The sequence below is a fragment of the Haliaeetus leucocephalus genome, unplaced genomic scaffold (assembly GCF_000737465.1).
Source record: "Haliaeetus leucocephalus isolate CR32 unplaced genomic scaffold, Haliaeetus_leucocephalus-4.0 Scaffold163, whole genome shotgun sequence".
NCBI classification, from domain to species: Eukaryota; Metazoa; Chordata; class Aves; order Accipitriformes; family Accipitridae; genus Haliaeetus; species Haliaeetus leucocephalus.
The window spans coordinates 1,626,812-1,640,334 of record NW_010972599.1 but is presented as its reverse complement, the minus strand read 5'-3'; the positions used below and the strand labels follow the sequence as shown (position 1 = coordinate 1,640,334).

Genomic DNA, 13,523 nt, shown 5'->3' with positions numbered 1-13,523 from the left:
AGCAAATGAAATACAGTCAAATTTAAATGCTGTGATAAGACACCCTTAACACTTAAAAATAACTGATCTTGCTAAAAATCCTTTCAATTTCAAGGCAGAAATCCAGCGTTTGAGCTCAGAGCTTCATTGTTGTGGCCAGGCAGGAGAGAGAGTCACTGTGTGAGAGCATGGCTGGGCTACATGGGCAACGCTGTTCTACCACACCAGCGCCAGGCCACTGTAAAACGATGAGGCTGCAAAAGAGGAAAGAAAAGGAAAAAAAGAAACAAAAAACCCCAACCCTGTAAAAAGACCTGAACTCATTTCCCTTAAAAAACTGAAGTAAGTATGCTTTGGCAGGATTGTTTTGAAAGCAGTCTCGTTTTAAGACGCATTTCTTTTTTGCAAGAGCTAATTTAAGACATATAAAAAAAAAAAACCATTAGAGTAATTTACATTTACAGTTTTTTTATTTTTAATGGAAAAATAAAGGCAGACCTTTTAAAAGTAATATTTACTTAGAAACACTTTTTCCTTATGCAAGTTACGCAAATGCAAGGCAATAACAAAATATTGTACATAAAAGTTCTAATGCGTTGCAAACCATTATGCTCTGTCAAATTCTAAATTAGTTCAGCACGCTCTACTTGCCCACGGCCCAGCTCTACACCAATGTACAACCCGCGTAAGCCATAATTAGCAGTTCACCTCACATTCTCTAAACCCATTGTTGGTCTGTTTTTCCACTCGGGCATTGCTACCTGCTATGCTCTCTACACATTTCCATTTTAAAATATGAATTGAGGAAAGTGAATTTACAAGGTTAGCAAAATACATATTTAAAGTCTTAGCTGATTGCTTGATTGTAAATAGTCCTGGGAGCACCAGCTGCTGTCCGTCCATCCTTCCATGCCTGGGAGAGCCACTTCCTACAGGGGAGAAACCCAGAACAAAGCCACTGCCAACGCTTCAGTCAGCCCCTTCTCTGCCTTTGACATTACACACACCACTGGATACAAAGAATTGCCACAAGTCCTGTTTGACCAAACTCAGGTATTTTTTCCCTAAAAGTGATGGGCAGTGAGTGGTTGATGAACAACCACTACACCCTCTGCAGGAAAACCACCACTGCTGAAATGCGCTCTGCACTGCACCCCTCTGAATCCCTCATCATGGCCATAAAAAAAGGTCATGGGTTCCTGCTGAGCACAGCAGATCAGCTGTCACCAGCGTTTTGTATTATTTCAAATGACTAACATCGCTCTCCAATAGTATTAAGAATCAGAATCACCTCACCACCCTAGCAAGAAACGCCGTATGAATTGGATCTTTTGGGTATTTATGCGCTAGTAACAGCTGTCATATATTAGGAAAAAAATGCACTGAAAAGGAAGCAACTCTAAATATAGTCTTCAAATAGTTTTTGTGAGCACATACATTGCTTAAATCCAGCCATCGGAAGATAGTAATAATTTAGAGCTGTACAAAGTATTTAAAACTAGAAATAAATACTAGTACACACTAGAAGACAAGGTTTAATAATTGATAAAAATGTACAAAAATATTCCCATCAGAGAGGTTTCCAAATGTGTACCACAGCAGCCGCTGCTCACTGCACAGAGCAGGGCTGGCAAAACCTTCCTAAACTGGCCCAAGGCAATTAAAAAGGAGACGGGGCTTAAGCTTCTTCCTTCTCCCTTTTTAAGGGATGCTCTAGACCCGGCTGCTGTCGAAACGTGGTGGTACATTGTTCAGCAGGTTCTTAAGGCAACACATTGAAATTAATTTACAATTTCATTTTTGTTTTGTTAAGTTTTAACATGACGATAAAATGCTGAAATAATGCCTGTAGCTGTTCCAGATCGGGTTTTAGGGGAACACAAGAGGCGGCTGTGACACGCAGCATCCTCTGCTGGCACCGCAACGCAGGGCAGGTCGCATTCCCATCAACCGCACTTCCAGGGCTTTGAAAATTTACCATAAAAATTCACTCTGAGACGGTGCTTAGACACGAATCTCAGCCAGGACATCAAGTCTTCGTACAAAAACTCAACATTGGTTTGGCCAGTGACGCAGTTCACAAAAGAGCAATTCCAGTATCATCTGGTATTTTTTTTGCAGTACAGATCAAGACATGGATTCATTGCTCCCCTTCCATTGCCTTCCCCTTTCCAAACTAAAAACAAATGAAACCACAAGAAGCTATATTAGGAATCTCTTTCTAAAAATGAAATTTTATCTGCCTACACCGGCCAGGAAAAGCAGCGTTACTACCTTTCTAGGAAGGACCGTACTTAAGAGATGCTTTGCTAGAAAGGTGCCAACACTTCCCTGGGCCTGCAGACAAGGTCCAGCAAGCACTGGCGCGCCTTCCGCCGTGGTGTTCCCTTCGAGGGCTCCCATCCTGCCTGGCAGGTCCAGGACAGAGACTCAGCTTTGCGCTCAGGATTTCACTCACTTCTCTAGATTTGATGCCAGGCCCGTAATAATAGTACTTGAGAATGTATCGATGTGGTAAAATGAAAACCCACTGTTATTTCAACAATGGAACTCAGGATATCAGAACCCACGTCCTGAATTAGACATTGGTTTCTTTTATTATGCCACAATGTAAACATATTTGGTATAAATAATGTTCTCATTGATCTTCATCCAGTTGTTCCAAAAGAGTCCTCCTCTGTTTTTCCAGCTCCCCTTCGCTCAGTTCGCTGCCCGAAGTATCCCAGTTCCCCTGCAGAGAGAGGCAAGATCAGTGCTAAGCACCATTTACTGTCCGGGGTCGTGCAGCCCGTGCCCCACCGTTACCCCCAGAGCCCTCAGCAGGAGCTGGGACAGAAAGTTGGGGAGCACACGGCGCAGAAGGCTGCTCGGCGTCACGCTCCAGAGCCCCGAGCACAGCAGCCAGAACAAGGAGCAGGGAGGGCAAGGGGGAAACGGCCAGCTAAGCCGAGGCCCTCCTGCAGACTGCGTCTGCTCCATCACCCTCGCCTTCACGTTCTCAGAAGATGCCTGCGTTAGGCCATGTCGTTGGGTTTTTCAAAGGCATCTGGAGGCCAAAGCAGCTTATTTTAAGAAGATAATATAAAAAGTGGACATCTGCCCTCCCATCTCCTCTCAGAGGGCGGAACGTATGGGGCGTTATCCAGAAAGATGCCACCAGCACCACCACCATCCAAATAACCAGAGCGAGGCCGGTAATTCCCCCCTGAAGAGACCCCAAAAGATGCTGAACCAAAAGAAGTTTGTATTTGTCATTCAAGCACTTTTACGCGTCTCTGAAAATACTGTCCTAAGCCCCTTCCAAAACAAGTACACACAGCAAAGAGCAGGACTGTAATCACAAGCACGCTCCCACAGGACTTGCCAGCTTGAAAAGTGCAAGAATTGCGGAACTTTGTTCCGCCAAGATTTTCTTCCACTGTCAGCCTAGCACCAGCACAGCACTGCAACTACTACAATTTTAGAATGCAGGTGCCACACAGTCACTCCAGTGTTTAACCAGCTGTGCTGCTCAGCTCTTTTAAGATCAGTCTGGCCAACTGGATGGAAAACAGAACGGCAGTTTGGTCACAAATACCACTTTGTCACAGTATGGACCGAGCTTCAGTACTGTCTATAAACCAACATGCCTCATTCACACTTTACGTCAACTAGCGACAATAAATAGCATTTAATCAAATAGTAATTACACACATCAGTAACAAAACACTAAGTGAGGGCATAGGATTTGCATGATTAAGCTCTGCTTGAACATTTGGCCCTTTTTATATATAAATGGAATTGGAACATAAATAAAGCTTTAGCACCTTACTTGAAGTACACCTACAAAGCTTGCATGCTATACTATAGCACCCCACTGATAAATAAAGCCCAAAGCATCTGATAAAAAGGAAACAAGAAAGCTTACAGAATCTTTTCCAGGTCGTTTTTTAGTAGGAGATTTATGTTTTGATTCAGATCTTTGTCTAGCTCTATCCTTCTCACTCTCTCTTTCTTTTTTGTCTTTTTCTCGTTCGATATCCGATTCTGGTGAATCCTGTGTAAATAAAAGGGGAAAATATTAATCTTAAATATTAATTTATAGAATAACCACACCTCAGAAAAATCTGACTTCATTTCGATGTACACCATATTAGAAAAACTGCTTAAAGTGGTGACTCATTAAGCACATCCTATTAACTACTGCAGAAATAAGTAATTCAAATTACTAAAGTGATTTGAAACGAAAAGGAGAGGAGAGAGGTTTGTTCAATACAGAAGAACTTTTACCATCCTCAGTGCATGCAAAGACAGGGCACGCGGGATGCCGTACAATAAACCTCTTCTGTGCACAAACATCATTCATTCAATAAGATCTCTGGAAAAGGTGAAATCTGGGAAATATTTTTCTGTTACATGGCTGCTTGGCTTTAACGCTGCTGGGCTTTTACTGGATATTAACCATACGGTGCAGGGTTAGGTGGCACAACTGTGTTTTTATTCCAAGTTTCATCCCAATGTTGCTAACCTTAGGTGACCCTGTTTGTGTTGCAACCCTTTAGTGCTAGTATCTTACTCAGTGGCTTATAATTAATATACCCCCTCCTTGTGAATGCTGTCCATGGAAGGGCACAGCTAACTGCTCAGAAATTACAGAAACAAAAGAATACATCACTTCTGAAGAGTTTTGCAGCCAACATGAGTTCAGAGACCCAAGCTTCTTTCTTTACCCAGGACAAAAAATATTCTTTGGCCACAACTGATAGCGTGAAAGCTTTATTTCTGCCCTTTAGGTCCTTTGGATGCTCCAGTACCTTTGATATTGGAGCTTCTAACGCAACCCTGACACTCAAGCAGACAAAAGGAATGATGCTCAGCATAAGGCAAAAGGAGAAGTTGGCTGGGATTCTTCCCAGCTCTCCACAGAAAAAGTGAACGCCAAGATTTGCCATGATAAACGGCAAATACCAGGCTACTACTAGTGCAGTCCTTTACACCCGCTTGCATGGCTGCAGCTAAAACCCCTGAAATCAGCAGTCTTAAATGGCTTAAGGTATATACAACAGAAAGTTATTATGTTGCCAATACCCTCCTCCAGTCTGATCTCAAACAGTCCCTATTACAAAGGCAGCTGGATGATTACAGACACCTAGAAAGGATTACTGAGGCTGTAAGGTGTCAAGTTGTCCATTAGCCAACTCAAAAAAGTTAACTGCACTTACAGACTTATGTCGCCTCTTCTTGCTCTTTTTCTTGTGTTTTTTTGACTTCTTGTAACTTCTCTCTGCAGACATAGGAAGAAACAAAAAGACATCAATAAAATTATAAAGACCCAGCAATAAAACAGTAACGCTAATTTAAAAACAAACAAACAAAAAATCTCATACCCGACTCTGCACTGGAAGAACGCTCAGAAACTGATCTAGATTCTGACCGCTGCCTTTTCTTCTTTGAGTGGCTATCATCATCCTCAGATTCTGAGCCCTTGAGATACAAACCCAACATGATTAGCAAGATGACAGCATTATGAATAGTTACAGAAGCAGATTTTAAGACATCATGAAACACCTTACCGAACGAGAACGTGATCGCTTCCTGTGATGTTTTTTAGACTTTTTAGAATGTTTCTTATTCTTTGAATGATGATGCTGACACTCGTGCTAGAGTACAAGAGAAGGCAAATGTTACAATCTGCCCATAGGACACAGCAAGAAACTGTAATGATGTTTCTCATCGTCCACAAGACATCTATGGCTAGCAGAGGTTTAAAAAAAAAAAAAAAAAAAAAATCCAGCATTTACTGTGTCAAAACCCATAAACAGCTACCAGTTTTGCCATGTTAAAGTGGTAATAAGAAGCATTTAGAAGCAAGGAAGCATACAACTTCAGGCGTGGATGCACACAGCTTCTATTACCTGGATCCCTGTTTCAATGCTTCCAATTAAAGCCCCTGCTCAAGATGGCTTAGGATATACTGCGTACCTTGCTCTGCCAAATTTCAAATTCTGAAATTAAGCCATTTTAAAATCTCTTACAAAATGAAACAATGACCCCAAAGAGCATGTGCTGCAAATCAAATCTCACGTTATCTAGGAAAAAACAGCACCTTATTCAACAAGAATGACTTGTCAAAACTTCTGCAGCTTAACTCTTAACTGCAGCCCATCCAAAAGTTAAGAGTGAAACTAAACTACATCATCCCTTTTGCACATCAGCAAAAGAATTGGCTGCAGTAATAATAATAATAAAAAAGCTACATCTGCAGAGCTTAGTATGTTCTTGAAGTTCCAGACTTCTAGTGAATAAAATACTGCAGAAGTTCTATTTCTAATTTCATCACTTGTTATATGAAATCACAGGAAGAAACAATTTTTCTAAAATAAAATGGGAAATTTTGATGTAAAATTAACTTCTGAAAATTCTTTTAGGGAAGCAGATTAAAAAAACAACTATGTATCAAATAATATCAAATAACTGTGACATGTTTCTTCAGTTCCTTATTTTCAAGATGAGGTTTTACTATCCATTACTTTTAGGTAACACACAACATCCACTGTAACAGAAATCATTAGAATTCTGTTAAATCCCTCTCTCTTCCCACACAATTTAAGAATTTTTTAAAGAATTTTTTTTAATATTTTCTAATCAGGAAAAAAGAAAGTAATAATTACCTCTAGTACATGCATGAAATCTTTAAATATTCTTTTTCTTTCAGACTCCAGAGTGATGTCTTCAAATGCTGGTTCCTTCACAAATCTATCTCTGATCTGTAAGAAAAAATAGCAATGAAATACTAGTATGAAATAGAGCCATTCAGAAATAAAAATAATAATAAAAAAAGAGACATGGTTTTACCCATTGAAAAAGCCATTGTACTGTTACAAGGCTAAACTTTTTTTATGCCAACTTCACAACCAAAACAGACTTCAGTAAAACTGTAACAGATGGAAGCATGCAGAATCACTGTTTTTTCCTGCATATGCTATTTAAGCCATGCAAGCTTGTTAAAGCATGCATTTTTATACAAAGTGTACTTTGAGAGAAAAGGTGTTTAAAGGTTAATATTAACCAGAACAAAGTTACAGACTTTTAACTAAGCAGAGTTATCTGCTTATCTGCATTTATGCTTTATCTGCATTTAAATTAAGTTTGGGGGCTTTGTGTGATTTTTTTTTTTGGGGGGGTGGGGAGTGGGTGTTGTTTGTTTGTCTGGGTTTAGGGTTTTTTTTGTTTTAAATTGTATTCAAACGAAAGTATCAATAAAATGAAGTTATTCACATCAAATTTCAAATTTTACTGAAGGAACGACAGGACAATTTTTATGTGTCTAAGTTATATAAACAGAAACACTATGAGCTTAGAGAATAATCTAGGTTTACTTATAAAAGCATTAGCATGCAGCAGCCTGTTAAATATATTTGGAAAGACATTCATAATTAAGTGATGATACGTACATCTTCCCAGACAGCGTCCAATTCAATTGGAGGAGTAGCTTGCTTCAACATACTCTTGAAGGCAGACTCTTTCCGCTTCATTTTGCGAGCTTCTTCTTTTTCCCTCTCTCTTTCACGGGCTTCTGCCTTTTCTAGCAGCTGTTATCAAACAGAAGTCATATGATCATTTGAAAGATATCGAAATGGAAGACTAGTAATTCAGTTCAATGCAATTTTTGGAAAGTCCAATGACAGTTCACCTTTAGGGTTTTGGATTAGTCACTTGGGCCTACAGGAAAATTAACCAATTACTTATTTTGAAAGCATGCAACTGCTGTTTCTCAAACAGAATCTAAAATAGAGTTAATGTATCATACAAGCCAGAACTACAGAAACACACGCACACAAAATCCCTCATGACAAAAGTTACGCACAAATGAGGGAACATTACTTAATTCCTACCACAGAATTTCTCAAGTTGAAATGTTTGTGTTTTGAATAAAGACAAACCTCTGCAATCTTTATTTGGGGAACTGGTATCAGGATAAACAATTCTAAAGCACAGCATCTCTCAGATATTACGGAAGTAGTCATAGCAATACAGTGAAAATAAGTGCCAATTCTTGTTTTTACAAGAGATTTCATATTGTAAGTTTTCAAACATTCCTATATATTAATACTTACACTGTTGAAAGCCAGCTTGATATTTCCTGCATCTAAAGTAGTAGCTCTTTTAGTTGAACTGATGACCGTAACAAAATCTTCAAAAGAAGTATTCACTTCAACCACAAATCCTTTATCCTGTAAGAAAATTGCTTCTTTGGCATCAGGTAAGCCAGGAACTCTCACTTCAGTGCTAATGCACATGACATTAACACAATGTGAAATCCCATTTCCCAGTAGCAAAGAGTTCACTTGAATGATACATGTGGCATTAAATGATGAAACCACATAATGGATCATTTTCCCCTCTTACCTTTAAGATATCTTTTATTATCTTCTTTTCATCATGGTAGCGTGCTTTCAAGTCTTCAACATAGAACTTGAAAAGATCAAGTGCTGTCGATCCTGATGAAAAAACTAGATAAGTCAAAAGCTAGCTCTAATACAAGAGCTGCATTTTTTTAGACATTTAGAAAATATACAAATAACCCTGCTCTATTCTGCCCCAAATCCAAGACCTTTACCTTACTTTCTACAGGGTTGGAAGAGACAGTATTCTTACCAGGTTGACCAAGCATATTTGTGAATCTGATGTCAGAGCTTATGGTTGGGTACAACTCCATCCAAGAGGACATGGAATGTAATTGTCCATGCTCATGCAATTCATCTAAAAATAGCTACAAAACAAAAGCAAAATGGAAGTTTGTAGTCACTCCTCACACTTTTACTTGGCAAACAGCTGGAATGGATACTCTTGATAACTGGAATTCCATTTTTGTTAAAATGTGATTGAAAAAATCATTTTTTACATCATCATTTCTTCCTGCCTTCCTCCACCATTTACAACGCTCCAATTGCATTTCCTTTCCATTCAAATATATTTCCTCTTACTTTCCCCTACCCTTGCAGCTTTTGGGCAAATAGATGTATTACACAGCAGACAAAATGCTACAAAGCTGGTAACTGACGCATTATATGCACCCGTTAGCCTACCCTAAGAAATAAAAAAGCTATACAGAATTATCTAATCACATGACATGTCTAGAACAGAAAAAGAAAGTCCACCAACCTGAAAAGATTCTCTATTTTTGCGCTGTCGCCTTCTTTCTCTAAGCAAACTTTTCTGTTTTTCTTCTTCCTCCTCCTTTTCCAATGCCCTGATATGTTCCTCAAAACAGATCAGTGCATCCTCCTTATCCATGTCTAGCAACAGAAAACAATAGAGCAATAAGAGTAAAAATAAGGTATTTCTCCCCACTAACTGTAGAACGTTTCTTACTATGAGATAAGGGTTGCCAATTGTTACAGTGAGTGGAAGTTTCACTGAGCACTGAAAGGTACGAAGATCTGTGCAGCAGCAGAAACCAACCTCCCCCAACCGGGATAAATTATCATTGCCAATACAGAGCACAGAAGCCTTTATGAGAAAAGTATTGTGAATGAGCACTTGTGCATCTCCCCGCATTCCCACAGGTATCTTAAAAACACAGAAGGAAGAACACAGAGTATCTTTGTCAAATGCTTTAGCAGTTGTGTAAATGCACATGCTGCTCTTAAAATACAGGATCAACTCATTTATAAGAAAAATCTGCTCATAATGGAAAAATACCTTCTTACTCTAGAAGAGTAAAAAAAATTACTTCTTCTAGGAAAGCAAACACAGCAGGACCTCACTCAGTCTAGCAGAAGGTAGTGTAAGTTTTTGCCACAGATTACATTGTCAAGTAATACTTCAGATTTCAAAGGCTAAGAACTACTAAGCCAATTCAGTCCCCATGGAAAAGGTATCCTTTGCTTTATGAATACGATTAATCAGCAATGATTTTTGAAGTTGACATCTGTTTCCTAAGAACCAAACAAGACAGGGTACTTTACACAGGCTGCTCAGCAGCTGTCACAGTGGCTCTGGACTGGGCAAGAGCAAGCCATATCCAGTCAGGAGTCCTCACTGCTAAAGACAAATCCATTCCCTCTTCCAAAAGAAATGCATAAACTTTATACATACTCTGAAGTTCCTCATCTTCTGCAAATGTAGGATTATCCATCAGATACTGCTGAGCCTCTGACCAAGTAGTACAGTAAGTGACATTAGCCATGTTATCTAGTATGTTCTTCAAAGCTTCCCAATTCCTCTTTCTTAACTGTTTGGCTTGTTCCTGAGGAGAAAATGCATTTGTTGTTGTTGTTAAATTTGAGGTTGTATAGACAAAAATACATGACTCCTCATGTTTGTTCTCCAAGGAAACACAAAATTAACCTTTCATTTACATGTAAAGCAACATCATACAATTTGGACCTACGTACAATTTTTACATACTATTATTGCTTGCATCCACAGATAAACCATTTCAGTACTATTATCTCTGACTGTTCCCGATAGATGGGAAAGGCTTATGAAACGGAGCTCATCTTTCAGAGATACTGCTCGGAAACTGCAACTTCAGTAAACAGTCAGGGCTTCAACAAGGTACTATGGCCCACTATGCTGTTAAAAAGCAGATCTAAACCAGATGAGCTAATCATAGGCAATTTCTTAAGCAGTGCTGTTTGGAAGGCTGGCCCCTTTCTGTTTGTTTTGTTTTTTGAGCAAGTGTGAACCTTAACACTAGTCTCATTTAATTTCAGAAACTGTCTTGCTGTGCAATTTGTTTCTAATTGCCTGTTTGCATCTACCCATGGGTTGTTGGCGAGTGCTAGCATCACTGCCAAATTTCAGTGAAGATGAACTAGCCAGATACGGTTAGGGCCAGATCCCCACAGTCGGTATGGTACCACTGAGGTTAAAGGAAATGCAGCTTTCTGTAACAAGCCTGTGATAGTTTCACAGTCTGATTCAGAGCAATTCAGAATAAAAGCCATCATATAATTTATTAAAATAATACTAAAAATTAAACACACTGCAAAATTAGCAGCAACATATCTCAATAAAAACAAAGACCTTTCAAGAAACTGCTATTTTATCGGCCATACAGAGTCAAATCAGGGGTTCATCTTGTCCACCAGCAGACTGCAATGAACTAGGGAAAGATAACAAGAGCAATCTACTCCTACCGTGCTTGCCCAGTTTCAGACAGGTAGCTTTTCAGGAAGTTTTGATCTCTAAAATGTTACCCTGCAGCAGTTAGCCCCACAACTTCAGTTGTGTACCGTGCAGGACCAGAACTTCCAACAGTTTGTTTAGGTAAGGACTCATTACCTTCTGCCTGCTAACTCTATTGAATACCCCTTATGTACTGCATAATGAGAAATAAGGAACAACTGTCTCCAAATTCACACCTACAAGATCAGTCATAGATTTGAAGAGTTCCACCAACGCTTTTTCCTTGTCCCCTTGCCCCATCACATCTTGCTAAACTGGAGCTTCCTCTCTATAGCATCTCATAGCTGATAAACCTTGCCTCCCTTCTTATTCTTTCCTCTCTACCTTTGAGGAGAGGGTAAACTGACCTGTAGCTTGTAAGCAGTACATGGTTCACACTAATGCAGCAATGTTCTCATTTGGTTCTCCATGCCTTTCCTAGAGATTCCTCCCCCGCTGTTAGCATTTTGACTGTTGCTGAACAATGCTCAGAATTGCACTGTTTGCAAGATTTCTTTACTAAGAGGTATAAACTAATTTACAGATAGCAAGTGAAAAGCTAAGTTTGAAAGCAAGTTACCTTCTCTTTCTTAGAGAGAAAAAACAAGACATCTTCATAAATTTCAAGACGATCACGCTCAGATATCGCATTCCAGACTTCCATCTCCCCAAACATTTGTTCAGCTTTTCTGTATAAAACAAAGAAAAAACATACAATCATTAATTGCTGAACACTGACTTAAATGTCCCATTGGCTTACAATAACATTAATGAACCCTGTTGTAAGTAGCAATGCTTTTGTATGACATCTCCCTAATTTTCTCTCTTGGGAAGCTTTTTCTGTGACAGCTTTCTATCTCTTATAAACAAAGGAAACGCTTAAAAATTACAGCTGATGCTGCTATACACTCCTCTCCACAGAAGTGCAAGTTCACCTGCAGGGCATTACATTAGTAGTTTTTATCTGAGGACTAGCACATGTTCAGGTCACTGTTCTAGCAAACATTATACGATATCAGATCTACAAAATTTTCAGCAACAAGCTTATTAGACATACCTCCCTTTGGGCTTGAACTTCCATGAACAAGCTATCAGAACTACTTTGTTCTTAATGGCAGATGTAATATAAAACTCCTCTCAGTGTTATCTTTCATTTCTACTTATTAGCAGCCCAACCCATTATCACCAGCACATCACTCATTTGAGTTGGTTTTTGCCTGGGTCTTAAATACATTCTATGAAAATGAGACTATTTGTGTTCCTATAAAAATTTCAGTTACAGGCTTTTCTAGGTTGAGCGCATACAAAGGTTAGCATTCACCAAGAGCAAGGCAGCAAGGTTTGATTATTAACTTGGCAAGCTAGTAAAAGCTGGAACCTCATTTAATATGGGTCTTACTTGTATCTTGTTGTGGATGTCATCTTTTCATGGTTTTCAAGAAAACGCTGGAAGGATTCTTTAGCTTCTTTGTATTTTGATCTTGCTTCTTCTTTCTCTTCTTTTTCTGTTTGAACTTTGTAAGCATTAAAGGCTTGCTTTTTTTCACTTAATTTTGCCAAAGCACTTCATATCAAAGAAAAAGAAAGCAACAATGTCAGTTATACAAAGGGAATTACATTAGAAAAACAAAACCAAAGAACCAGAAGATAACAGATTTGAATAATCCAGATTGAGACAAAATTAAATATAATCTAAATGGCCAGTCATCACCCTGTCTCTCCTTTAAGATTAATGGAAGATCATTTTAAAAAAAGCAATAAAAACAAGCACTTGCTAGTAAAAGCAGTCCATAATAAACCACAAGCTACTATCATGTTTTCAGGTTGCATTTACACATTTCACATTACAATACTATTTTTATCATAGATATCAACTACTTTTCTGCCAATGTTTTTAGCAGCCACTCATTTCAAAAAGTAACCTAGGAAGTCTTCAGCTCCGTCATTGTAAATGCATGCTTTTATTCCCAAGAAATTAATATAAATAGCATAAAATACAACCAACAACTGCCACATTTTTTCTGAAAGAAAAATTAAGCCTAGGACTTGCATTTCTTTACATATGAAAGGAACAAAATTCCCCGACAATGGTACATGTTCACAAATGCACAAATATCTATTAAAACAATCAAAAGTTATGTCAGTAAAGTCAAACTATGTAAAACAGTGTTTGAGTAGAAATTTAAGGAGGAAAGAATCAAGCAGTACCTGTATCTGGGATCATTAATGATCATTTTCATAGCTTGCTCCCAAGAGGCATTGGATGGTACTCGCTGTGAAGACATTAAATCATTAAGTAATTAGGTTTGGAACCAACATCCAACAATGACCAATTCCTTAAAAAAATAGACTTGGGGGGGGGGGGGGGGGGGGAAACAAAAAAAAAAGCC

General features: G+C 38.7%; 1 protein-coding gene across 6 annotated transcripts in view; it reads right to left on the bottom strand.

Moving 5' to 3' along the window:
• Positions 1 to 582: 582 nt before the first annotated feature.
• The window catches only part of PRPF40A (PRP40 pre-mRNA processing factor 40 homolog A (S. cerevisiae)), a 27,698-nt gene continuing 14,757 nt past the window's right edge, over positions 583 to 13,523 (bottom strand). For 3 of the 6 annotated variants that reach the window (XM_010563059.1, XM_010563061.1, XM_010563062.1), the window contains 15 exons: positions 13,342 to 13,406; positions 12,533 to 12,697; positions 11,714 to 11,822; positions 10,060 to 10,210; positions 9,124 to 9,257; positions 8,617 to 8,731; positions 8,368 to 8,471; positions 8,076 to 8,192; positions 7,413 to 7,550; positions 6,630 to 6,725; positions 5,532 to 5,618; positions 5,346 to 5,442; positions 5,181 to 5,242; positions 3,887 to 4,015; positions 583 to 2,710 (listed from right to left, as the gene is read on the bottom strand). In XM_010563059.1, the coding sequence (XP_010561361.1) occupies positions 2,618 to 2,710; positions 3,887 to 4,015; positions 5,181 to 5,242; positions 5,346 to 5,442; positions 5,532 to 5,618; positions 6,630 to 6,725; positions 7,413 to 7,550; positions 8,076 to 8,192; positions 8,368 to 8,471; positions 8,617 to 8,731; positions 9,124 to 9,257; positions 10,060 to 10,210; positions 11,714 to 11,822; positions 12,533 to 12,697; positions 13,342 to 13,406 (1,662 nt within the window). In that variant the 3' untranslated portion in view covers positions 583 to 2,617. The remainder of the gene's footprint in view (positions 2,711 to 3,886; positions 4,016 to 5,180; positions 5,243 to 5,345; positions 5,443 to 5,531; positions 5,619 to 6,629; positions 6,726 to 7,412; positions 7,551 to 8,075; positions 8,193 to 8,367; positions 8,472 to 8,616; positions 8,732 to 9,123; positions 9,258 to 10,059; positions 10,211 to 11,713; positions 11,823 to 12,532; positions 12,698 to 13,341; positions 13,407 to 13,523) is intronic. The other 3 variants (XM_010563064.1, XM_010563060.1, XM_010563065.1) reach the window with 2 other exon arrangements.